The sequence below is a fragment of the Pleurodeles waltl genome, chromosome 8, assembly GCF_031143425.1.
Source record: "Pleurodeles waltl isolate 20211129_DDA chromosome 8, aPleWal1.hap1.20221129, whole genome shotgun sequence".
In the NCBI taxonomy this organism is placed as follows: domain Eukaryota; kingdom Metazoa; phylum Chordata; class Amphibia; order Caudata; family Salamandridae; genus Pleurodeles; species Pleurodeles waltl.
Window position 1 is genome coordinate 1,493,685,471 of NC_090447.1, and position 12,622 is coordinate 1,493,698,092.

At 47.1% G+C, this 12,622-nt stretch overlaps 1 protein-coding gene across 2 annotated transcripts in view; it reads right to left on the reverse strand.

Annotated features, from left to right (window-relative positions):
• Positions 1–12,622, reverse strand: part of POLQ (DNA polymerase theta) — a 367,236-nt gene that overhangs the window by 321,823 nt on the left and 32,791 nt on the right. For both annotated transcript variants that reach the window (XM_069202712.1, XM_069202711.1), the window contains exons 3-4: positions 12,065–12,247; positions 11,834–11,964 (exon numbers count right to left, since the gene is read on the reverse strand). In XM_069202712.1, coding sequence (XP_069058813.1) covers positions 11,834–11,964; positions 12,065–12,247 — 314 coding nt within the window. The remainder of the gene's footprint in view (positions 1–11,833; positions 11,965–12,064; positions 12,248–12,622) is intronic.

Genomic DNA, 12,622 nt, shown 5'->3' on the forward strand with positions numbered 1-12,622 from the left:
AAACATATGGGATATGAAGCATGTAAACATACGGGATATGACGTGTGTAAACATATGGGATAGGAAGCATATAAACATGGGACAGGAAGCATATAAACATGGGATATGACGTATGTAAACATATGGGATATGACGTATGTAAACATATGGGATATGACGTGTAAACATATGAGATAAGAAGCATGTAAACATATGGGATACGAAATGTGTAAACATACGGGATACAAAGCGTGTAAACATGGAATATGAAGCATGTAAACACATAGGATATGAAGTGTGTAAACATGGGATATGAAGCGTGTTAACATAAGGAGATATGAAATTCGTAAACATGCGATATGAAATGTGTATGCATGTAAACATGGGATATGAAGCGTTTAAACATATGGGACATGAAATGTGTAAACAGATGGGATACAAAATGTGTAAACATATGGGTTATGAAGCATGTAAACATGGGATACTAAAAGTGTAAACAGATGGGATACAAAACGTGTAAACATATGGGTTCACAAGCGTGTAAACATGGGATATTAAAAGTGTAAACATATGGGATTGAAAGTGTGTAAACAGATGGGTATGAAGCGTGTAAACATATGGGATATGAAACGTGTAAACATGGGATATTAAAAGTGTAAACATATGGAATATGAAGTGTGTAAACAGATGGGATACGAAATGTGTAAACATATGGGATATGGAGTGTGTAAACATGGGATATGAAGCATGTAAACATATGGGATATGACGCGTGTAAACATATGAGATATGAAACTCGTAAACATGGGATATGAAGCATGTAAACATATGGGATATCAAGCGTTTAAACATATGGGATATGGAGTGTGTAAACAGAATGTGGAAGGTGGTAAAGCATTTGTGTTGTGTTTCTAGTTTGTGGAATTGGCCATTACAACCTTTAGTTTGGGGAGTCTGGATGGATGCTTTTTTAGTTTCACACAGATGTTGGTGGCTGGAATGACTACAGTTCTAATTGTCCTGTATCCCAAGATGCTCTCAAGTGTCCAATGCTCAAAGAAAAGGAAGAGCCGCCTGATCTTTCCCTGCTAGACCAAGTCCAAATGAAACAAAATGAAATCTCCCATCACTCCAAATGAATAAACGTTGAGTACGTGGTATCAACAATCTTTATTTTCACAAAAGTCTCTCAATATCGCCCATGCCAACACGTGTTTTGTCTCGTGCTGCAAATGTCACAGCAGACTTCTTCAGGGATGTACCGGTGTCCCTCTGTCAATTCATTCTCCTTGCCAACACTTGTGGGTAACTGTAGTTCTTTGCTGTGCTTGATTGTCGATGGTTTGCCAGGTCGCTCTTTTACATTAATTAGTCCAAACTCTGAGGTGATTACTCCCAGTCCTTTGTGCCAACTCGTAGGGGAATTCTAGCGATGCTAACCTTTCATTGGTATTTTGGTTCAGATGAGTAACTAGATGCTAGGCCTTTTCCAAAGCCTGCTTTGGGACATGGTCCCAGTGGTGGACATTTAAAACGGTGATGCTGTGCATGGCCATAGAGTTCTTGTTCCGCTGCAGTTCACCCACCGGCTCCTCATCTTCAGGCTTCTTACTCAGCAGAGTACCAATGTGGCCTGGGCATCCCGGTCTTGTGTAGAGGCCTACTGAGATGACACAGTAGAAGAACAGGAAGGTGTTTATACGCTTACAGCACAAAATCTGTCAAAGGCGCAAGAAAGTATCATGCCTCTAAGCTTGAGTTTTTTGTGATTTTTTTTTTACTCCCCCCGCAGCCCTTGATGTTTCCTTCCGGAAGCGCCAAGGTTGTCTTTGACGTTCCTCCATTAGGTAGAGATAATGTTTATGCTCTCATGCTTGCCCATGACATTAACACAGGGAATGCATCCCTGCTTTGACTGATTACTCTCGTGTTTTCAGTATGGTTTCTCTTCCAGTTCTTACAGTGGTGGCTAGGACTACCGCTGGCTTGATATAGGTGAGAATTAGTTTCTCCATGTATGACATTTGCTGTGAGCCGGCTCCTTGAATCTTTCCTGGTCCAAGGATAGGTACAATCTTGGTAAATTTTGTGAAGGTTTTTTTTTTTACCACCAGTCCAAGGAGTAGGGGGTCTGCAGGCCTCATGGCAGACTCTGCGGCTCTGTAGAACGCACTGTCACCCACAAAGGTATCGTGACACAGCCTTTGTTCTTAGTTTTGGCTCTCAGGGACTTTGGTGCCTTTGAGCCTTCCTAGCAACACTGTTCTTCTGTGGGTGGGTGGTTGGCGTAACCGATTCCTGGGGGACAGTACTCTGTGGCCATAACGTGGATGGGTCATCGAACAATCGCACATTTCCTGAGCTATTACTGAAACCAGTGCTCCCAGAAGAGTCATGAGAGACACGACTCCTGAACTTTGATGTGAGATGTTGTTGAAAGATTTGGACCTATTTGGTGTGTCCTCATAGTCCTAGGACTGACAAGCAAAGGCAACAAACAAGGAAATGCCCTGATTATTTGCCTTGCATCTCAAGCACCTAGTCTTATTGTTTAATGTGCAGTCTTTACTTGTACATTCGTTTTCCACCATTACAAAAGAGGATGTCTCTCTAATTGGTAGATGTATGCAGTGTCCACGCTGCTGTGGGACCACATCACAATGCTATATGTAGAAATAAGAGGCTGAGAAAAGGAAACCGCTGAGTGAACAGGAATAGCTGGAGAGCTCTATACCTGGTGAGAGTGTTCTTCATTTGCAGAAGGTGTCCAGCGTGAAGTTCCCTCCATACTTACACAGTATACTGTACTTTAGTTTGCAATTACAGTTCTTTTGGTATTCTGCCCTATGTCCCTCTTGAAAGGCGTCACTCTTTTACAAGTTCTAAGCTTGAGAGATACTGCTGCATGATAGGTGTGTACACACTACTAAGTGAATCTGCACCACACCAACTTGGGGCAGGCTCTAGCCCAGTGCTTTAAATGGGCAGGTGCTGTCAGGTACTGAGTACCTGTTCTTTTATTTGAAAGGTAGAGTCCCTGCACTTGTAAAGTAAATCGAAGTTATGAGCTACTGAGAATACAACTGGATGGATATTCCTCAAAGACAATATCACAATTTGTGTCGATGTACATAGTTATGTTTGTCGCATAAATATTGAACTCTTAAATGTACGGTTTGGGCTAAATACCTATCAAAATATACCATCTCAGGATAAGAATTATATCAACAATACATTAATTTTATTTAATTCATTTACAAAATACTCAATACATAAAACCTAATACAAAAATTGCATTCGACTAGCTCAATCATCCCACATTCACATCATACTAAAACATCCATAAAATACAATACAGAAAACGTAATATTCCTAATGACAAAATTCCTACAACCACAAGTATAAGTACAATTGCTATACGTCCTAATGTGGGTCACTAAAGATTTAGTTTGTAGAAGTCCAGTAATGATGATACAACAATCTCAGACTAAGATATAGTAGGGACCTATGGCCAAGTCCAGTAATGATGATGATGATGATGATACAACAATCTCAGACAAGATACAGTAGGAACCTATAGCCTACGCGCGTTTCGGTACCCTCCAATATTGAGGCCACCTTCATCAGGGCAGTTCCCAGTCTTCTAATCCATTACTGATGTGGACCCAACGACCGAACATTCTGACAACTTCCTGTGTCAAGTTCTGGATATATGCCGCGTATATGGATGATATCTGTTGCAAGGGTCAAATATAGTTTCTCAGATGAGATACTTCCGCTTTCGGAAATATAGGGAAAATGTCCTTTGTTGTTGTTATGAGATTATAGTTCTAATAGAAGATAATGCTGTAATCTGTATCTAGTATGGCAATTGCTGAAGATGAAGCTTTATTCCATGATCATCAGATTGGCCGCATGTATAATCCAAAATGGTCTGGATGTTCGATAAACCAACATTTACTTCCTAGTGCACTGGAAAGAACTGTAATTGCTAACTAAAGTTTCTATTTCCCTGCATGAGCTACGTTAATTAGGTCAGGGAACCCCATTGGTCTTCTACCAGAGTCCCTGCACTTCTCAGCACTGCTGCAATACATTTGATGTGAGAGTGCTGACATTTCTCCGGGGCACACAGGTACTCGGCACAGTAAGAAGGGGGCCTACCCCATAATCCTGCTCCCATTATCGACATAGTAACACAGAACTTTGCCATACTCTTAGCCTGATGTGGGGTCCAATGACCCCATCCCCTTCACAAAGCCGGCTACACATTCAACACAGTCCACCAATTAAACCATGATTAGCTTGCCCAATGGGCAAAGAATATTGAGGCATAAACTACTTGTCTGGGACGTCATACAGTGTGATTTCCACACCCCTTATGCGCTCCTCAATAACGTTTAAACCTCTTAGTTCAAACTAATGACACATTATGCTTTAGTCACCAGCCTGGCACCTGCTTTAGGGACTATGCTGACATTTAACCAGCGCCTCTGGAATTATTCGACCACACAATTATAGATTTGCTGCGTTTACCAGATAATCCATAATCTGCTGCATAACCTGCAGATTTTAACCAAAAAAAGATTAGTTTTGTGCCCAAACAGTTCAAAAGTTACTAAGAATGCAGTGACACATGTTGCAACTCAGGTAAGGCCCTTTGCAAAACTGGACTGGCCACCTTTCTGTTGCCTATTGCTATATTTGGGTGTTAATCTGGTACTAATGGATTGCAACCAATGCACAGACAGTGTTACCAGGTTTAAAAATGACGAAATAATGAATATTACAAAATGTGCCGACGTGTGCCGTATAATTTGTGTTTCTTGCCGCATAATTTACCCAGTCGTGCCGCATAACTGTGTCCTCTCCTGCCACATAATTCCAGTGGCCCTGCCTTTCACTCACTGCTTCACCAGCCACTCCCACACCCCTCTTCTCCACCAGGTGCAGCCCAGGTGCACTGTGGCTTTAACACAGCTCTCTGTGGTGTGCGGTGCGGGGACGGCAGCTCAGACAGCTGCCAGGGGTGGAAGATGGATGTGGGATTGGAACGGTTTTCATGAATCGATTTCCAAGCAGTTCCCTGGCAGCCACTGGCAGCCACTGTCACCGTGATGAATTTGTTCTTCCACATTCAGTGCCACATGCCAGAGGGTGATTTAAGGTAAGACCCTGGGAAATTCGCAACAGGACGTGAGGCGAGGACGTTTCCCCCCCCCCAGAAGAAACAGTCCCGCCTCTAAGAGGTGTTATCTCCGGGGTGGATGTCAGCAAGGGAAACAGGCAGGGACTGGAGACATCATCAGAGAGCCGGGCCTCCCGCTGCGGAGAGGGGTTTGTGTGATGCACAACAGCTCACAAATGTACCACAGCTAGCTCATGGCTCCAAGTCACGCTCACCTTGGGAAATCTTGACAAGTTTGCTTAAAACCCCCATTGTTACCATGACAGAAAGATAAATGTCTGATTGCCATGGACTGCAATGCTCCTCCGTGCCGCCCTCGCCCACGCGTTGCATCTCTGTCCGCCACTGTTGTCGCCAAGGTTTGTTACAACCACGTCAGGTGGCAGCGTCACTGCTCAGGGCAAAAGCTTCTTGCAAAAGCAGTTATGAGAGATGGGCGGCGATATGTCAGAGAGAGAGAGGGTGTGTGGAGTGTGCGGTGTGCAGTGTGTGGGGGTGTGTTTTTTAGTTTTTTTTCCACACAAACTCTGTATGAATGAGGGACGTAGATGTGCGAATATCCATTTGTGTAAATTCCAACGTAACTCACAGAATGTGGATTCGTGCCTTTCCCGTGTGCTCACAAACATATTGTTGCTCGTTTCCTACCCTGATTCAAGTAGTTATGTGAAAAGCGGAAGTAAGTGTCTTCACACCACTTAAAGGAACAGCACTATATCTGGAGGACATCGAAGGGAATGTAATAAACCACGAGGGACATATTCTGCCAGTGAAGGACAAATGTAGTGTGCTGGCCTGCTGTGAAAGGATGTGTAATTTACGTCCCTTCTTCAATCACAAAGCTGCAGGGTTTGCAGTAAAATAACCTTAAAAGACTACTCCAGCTAGCGTTCTCCTGTTCCTATGTAATCCATGATATTCTGCTAGCAGGACACTCTTCAACTAGAGAAAACATACTTCACTACTAGACTCAACAGTACTCCTAACATCCCTCTGCGAGCGATGAAAGGCTGTGACCACCCCAAAATACACCCCGTCTCACCATAACCGTGAACCCACCAGTTACACCTCCTCGTGACCAAGCACACGTATAAAGGCATGAACCGAGGATGAGGAGCGACCCCCCGGCAGCACCCGTGCTCCCACTCCGAACCTTATTCCGCACCCCACGACTTCTTCGGGTGAGAAGGCGGCGCACAAGTCACCAGCGGCTCACTTCTCAACAACTGCCAGCCTGGGACGCCCAGTTTCAGCCATTCCCACCTGGAAGGCACAAGTACTGGCAACTCCAAGCCTGGAATACACAGGACTGGTGCCACTGCACCTGCTGCGCTAAAGAGATACTGCGTGACGAGGACAGGCTGCACTGGATTCCTCCTTTTCTCTCTTGTGTACCTCTGTGTCACTACACCCGCTGCACTAGTGACAGCTGCTACCTTGTACTCTATGCTGAGGGGCAGCAGTGGGCTCCGCATCCCCCTCTCCCGTGTGCCTCAGTGCCACTGCACCTGCTGCACCAGTGACAGCTGCTCCTTTGTACTCTGATGAGGGCAGGCAGCAGTGGGACCCTCGTTCCCCTCTCCCCTGTGCCACTGCACCTGCTGCACCAGCGACAGCTGCTCCCTTGTACTCTCTGCTGAGAGCAGGCAGCAGTGGGCTCAGCATCCCCCTCTCCCGTGTGCCTCAGTGCCACTGCACCTGCTGCACCAGTGACAGCTGCTCCCTTGTACTCTGCTGAGGGCAGGCAGCAGTGAGCTCCATGTCCCTCTCTCCCGTGTGCCTCGGTGCCACTGCACCTGCTGCACTAGTGACAGCTGCTCCTTTGTATTCTCTGATGAGGGCAGGCAGCAGTGGGACCCTCGTTCCCCCCTCCCCTGTGCCACTGCACCTGCTGCACTACTGACAGCTGCTCCCTTGTACTCTCTGCTGAGGGTAGGCAGCAGTGGGCTCCTCATCCCCTCTCCCATGTACCTCGGTGCCACTGCACCTGTTGCACCAGTGACAGCTGCTCCCTTGCCCTCTTTCTCCTTCTCTGCTGCAGATACTTCTCCCTCCTCTCCCTCACCCCAGGCTATACTTTCAAATCAAATCAAATCAGGATTTATAGAGCACAACTACTCACCCGTAAGAGTCTCAGGGCGCTGAGGGGGGGTTTGTCCTCTGTGCTTCAGTTGAAGAGCCAGGTTTTAAGGTCCTTCTTGAATTGAGGTAACAATGGTGACTGCCTGAGGTGCAGGGGCAAGGTGTTCCAGCACATTGCCGAGAGGTAGGCAAAGCATCTTCCTCCAGCCGAGGTCTTCAGTATGCAGGGTACGGTGGCTAGTGCCTGTTGAGCAGAGCAAAGAGGTCTGGCGGGGGAGTAGAGGGTGATGCGCTGTTTGTGGTAGGTGGGTCCTAGGTCGCGAAAGGCCTTATATGCGTGGACGAGGTGCTGGAAGTTGATTATTTTCTCAATAGGAAGCCAGCTGAGGTCTCTTAGGTGATTAGTGATGTGTTCACAGGGGTAGGGAGTGGGAGGGGGGGGGAGACGTCCAGGATGAGTCTGGCAGAGGCATTTTGGATGTGCTGTAGTTTCTTCAGGTTCTTCTGGGTGGTGCCGGCGTAGAGTGCGTTACCATAGTCGAAGCTGTGGTAACCAGGGCATGGGTTATGGTCCCGCGCCAGTCCTTTGGGAACCATTTGTAGAAGTCTGTGTGTGGAAACAGGAGGCTGCAACTGAGTTGACTTGGCGGGTCATAGTGAGCGATGAATCCCGGATGAAACCAAGATTGCATGCGTAGTTTGTTGGCGTGGGAGGGGTGCCGAGGGTGGCTAGCCACCAGGAGTCGTCCCAGGCTGATGTGGAGGGTCCCAGCATGAGGATCTTGGTCTTGTCAAAGTTGAGCACAACGGCTTCCATCTCGTTGTGGAAATTCTTCTTGGCAGTTGTGGGGTTTTCAGAGATGATCAGCTGGGTGTCATTGGCATAGAAGACAATGTTCAGCCTGTGGTTTCTGACAATGGATGCAAGCAGGGCCATGTAGATGTTGAAGAGTGTGGGGCACAGGGAGGAGCCCTGTGGAACTCCGCATCTGATCTCCCTAGGTTCTGACAAGTAAGGCAGGAGTATGACTCTCTGTGTTCTGCCAGAAAGGAAAACGTAGCCATTGTAGGGCCTTTCCATGGATGCCAGCTGCATGGAGACTGGAGCAGAGGGAGTGGTGTGAAACCATGTCGAAGGTGGTCGATAGGTCTAGTAGGATGAGGGCTGCTGTATGGCCGCAGAAGAGGAGCGAGAGGATGTCATCTTTGGCGACGAGAAGGGCAGTCTCCATGCAGTGGTTGCTCCGAAACCTGATTGGGAGATGCCCAGGATGTTGTTGTCCTCGATGTGCTTACAGAGCTGTGTGTTGATGGCCTTTTCGATTACCTTGGCTGGAAAAGGCAGCAGAGAGATGGGGCGGCAGTTCTTGAGGTCCAGACGGTCGGCCGTGGGTTTCTTCAGGAGTGGGCGGATCCCGGCGTGCTTCCAGTCCTCGGGGAAGGTAGCTGTATCTATGGAACAGTTGAGGGTGTGACGGAGCTCGGGTGCGATGGAGGTGTTGGCTTTGTTTAACCTCACCACCCCATGCTGGTCCTCCTTGCCCTAGTCCCCTCTTCACACCACCAGTGCAGGTCTTTCTTTTACTCCCGGCAGCACTGAGAGAACTTATCTTTGAGCTTCTGCTGACTTCAAGGACATTTGGAAAAGTGGAAGCAGAGTGCTCTGATGCTAGATTAATTGTGCACTGTTGGTAAAGCTGCATAAAGCCCACCTTTAGTGGCTGCAGCACGATCTGTCTGCCTTACGTTCTTTAAGTGTATTGTTTTTTAGGAGTGGGCAATGAATTCAGCTCCGCCGGCGGAGTTGGCAGAATTCTGGCCACTCCGCATTACACATGTAATGCGGAGTTCCGGCCAAATTCCGCCAACCGCTGCATGGCAGTGTTTTTTCTTACAATGGAAAGTTGGCAAGCGTGAGCGAGACTTGGTGCCCCTCAGCGTGATTTTCAGGTGCTACAAGGGCACCCGGCAATATTCTTTTGACTGCCAATGGTCACGATGAGAAAGCTGCCGCCTGAGTGAAAAAATATACTTGAGCGGCAGCAAAAGTAACTCATGGAGCAAGGCCCTGTGGGTTACCGAATGGAGCCATTTGCTCTAATTTTTCAGCGCGGAACGAGCTCCCGCTGCTAAAAAAAGTTTTCATGCAATTCCGCGACATTCTGTGGAGCGAAACTTCAAGTCCCGCCCACCCCTACTATTTTTCCCCCCTCAGGTGGACTCTTTCACCTGCTCTTTTGTTGGTTCCACCCAACTTTCCCTCATTACAATCTCCACTGCATCCCAACAACAGATGCTTCTCCCTGCTATAGTAACCCCTTCACACCTCAAGTGCGTGCATTCCTTTAACCCTTGATGAAGTGACAGAACTTGCCTTTGTGCTTCTGCTGACCTTGAGGCCATTTGGAAAGGTTGAAGCAGCCAGCCCCTCAGGTTACATTGAATGCGCTCTCTTGCCAAAGCTGCTAGAAACCAATGTCTTCTACTGCTGCAGCTTCATCTGTCGGCTATTTTCTTCCTGTATATGTATAGTTTTTCATTTTGGGTGGGTCTTTTCCCCATCTCTGCCGCTGGTCTCCTCCCGCCCCTCCCCAAACGTATCCTCACCCCAGACATGAATCTACCACCCACTCCCTGCTGTTCCTCCTTGAGACAGTACATCCTTCAAGGCTAATTGGAATAGTGGAGCGGACTGCTCCTCATGCTGCTGTCCTAGCTGAAACAATGAAAGCAGGGTAAGTCTTCTTCCACCACGCTGTCCTTTTTAGGGTCGAGCCTGCGTCGCATGCGCCTGCGCATGCGTTTCGCTAGCGAGACGCTTTAGGGATTAATAAGGAATCAAAGCCCTGTCCACGTGACGTCAATGTCTTTCATTGGTTCGTGGGCTTGCCTGTTAGAATCTGCTTGATTTCATTAGTGGAAGGCACGCATACGTCATGCCTTTTCTGGTGGTTAGCCCTTGTCGAGCGCATCGACCAAGTACTGAAAACATGCGAGGCTCGCTGTTTTCTGTCCGGCTCGTGGACTACTTTTTCTCTATTTTCGCAACGTGATCTCGCTTGGCAGAAGTCGAGCGCTTTGCATACTATCGACCCTGTTACACAGTTAATTGCACTTCTTCCAGTTACGAACATGGTTTATGTTGCAAGAAAAGTCCGGTTAGGAGTTTACAACGCTATTAGCTCTAACATGAGCAAACGCGAGACCCGTTGCATTGCAAATGCTTGTTCTACCCTGAAATGACTTTCCCTATTAATAATGAAAGCAGACGTTGTCTGGGAGGAAATTCTAGATGGGCCGGAGTGTACCTGTAAAACTTGAAGGGGGGAGGGTCTCAGAGGGTCTCGGAGACCTAACAACAAGTACTGGGCTTGCCTGAAGTGGGGAGGACTTAAGGATAGGAGCGGGTAGACTGATTGTGTCAGATCAGCAGCCTACCGAGCGGTTCTTATCGCACCCTAGCGGGGAGCTGGTTTGGCTACGGTATGAACAATGACAAGGCTAGCACTTGCCCGACTGGTGTTCGTCTGCCTTTGGGAGCCTTCAGAAGCATTAAAGAGGCTTTGGGCACACACCCCTACTCAATATTTTGGTCTCGGACGGCCTAGCAAGAGTCAGAAAATCTCCACCTTTAAAAGCAAGTGCGGTTTCTGAACGCAATGCAGTGCTTGATTCCTTTTGGCTTCGCTCATTGTTTATGAGATTCACAGCTACTGCTCATGTCACCAACTCCCATTCTTGCAGTCTGGCATCATTTTACTCATTTGACAGCATCTCTGCCTCATGCGAGCTGCTATATGTATCATTGGGCCTTTACGGATAAACACCCACCTCCTAGGCTGATGCGGTATAGCAGCCTAGGCGTTTTACTTCAAACTATTTAATTTGTACAAGTACCTCTCACAACTCCTCTTCAATCACACTGCTAGGAGCGGAGTCCCAAGACAAGAGACAAGCACCTCTCTTGTTCTTCATGCACAACACCAAAACACTTCTCACTTAAGATTTCCACTAATATCTGACTCCATCACAGTGTGGCCTGCTGGCAATCTGAAAATTCACTTTGGTGACTCACAAACGGATAAGAAGCGTTGCATAATGCTACAATACATAATTTAGCAACTACCAGACTGAAACGCCCAATTGCCAGGAATGCCAAGCTTGAAATGCCCAATGAGCAGAAATCCCAAGCACTGAATGCCTTGGTTACTTACCAGTAATTTTCATTACGCCAAGCCCATGTCTACACCATAAATCCTGTATCCCACCCTCCCGAAGTTTGGGATGCTCATAGATTCTATTGTTCTGTTGGCTGTCATTTTCGTGTAGATAATTAACAGGATGTGATGTCATACTTCCACCCTTTCTAGGGGTGGCAGGGGAAGCAGCCGCCATATTGGTAGAAATAATTTAGGTCAGGTAGGGAACAGGTTCTGCAGGATGGAGGAGAAATCTCGTGTGGGTGGACTGGATCAGGGAAGACGGACGAAGAGGCAATGCCCACTTACCAGTGATGTCTGATCCCAAGCAACAACTGGGCGCCTCTGTTGATTGTCAAGAAAGAGCGCCTCCTGCATCAAATTACCTGCAGATAATAGGTTTTCTCCTTAGCCACAGAAACAAACGGTAGAATGAACAGGGCTTTCCTCCGTGTCTCTAGGACCCTCTTCAGAATAAGTAACTCAGAAACCAGAGTCTTCCCGGCACTGGTTGGAGCTGCAATAAAAACAGCGAGAAATCACATGACAGGAAGAAGAACACAGCACACAACAAACACTGAAGTCTTGACACAACCCACGTTTTTTTTTCCACTTACCCGAATACACCAAATTCTTTCCTTCAAGGACCTGTCCGAGCATTAGGCAGTCTGCCTGCCAATCAAACATCTGAACCACTCCAAAGCTACGATATTTCTTCAGCACCTGGTCAGGGAGCCCCCAACTGGCAAGGAGCAGCTTGTCCGCCTTTTCATCGGGAAGTGCCATCTGATGACCTTGACCTTTGGAAAGAGACATCCAACCTCATCAGATATCATAATTTATGTTTGCAGCAGCAGTGATAAATGCTGAAAGGCATGCTTGGGGTAACCACACACAAGGGGCTGGCAATTTCAGCCAGCCCTGACTTCTTTATGTTGGAAAGTTTAATGAACCTTTGAAAACATTCAAATGTATACACTGACCCCAGAGGGTGAATGAACTTCACAGCACAGAACATTCCAATACATTGGACACACCATGGACCGAGGCACTGGATACAGTCAAAAAAGTAAGAAGGTAAAGGCAAGTTATGGGAATTTAGCACTGTGAAACTACAACCAAACTATACGTGGCTGTACCATCAATATAAACCAGATGTATGTGCCTTAAAAATA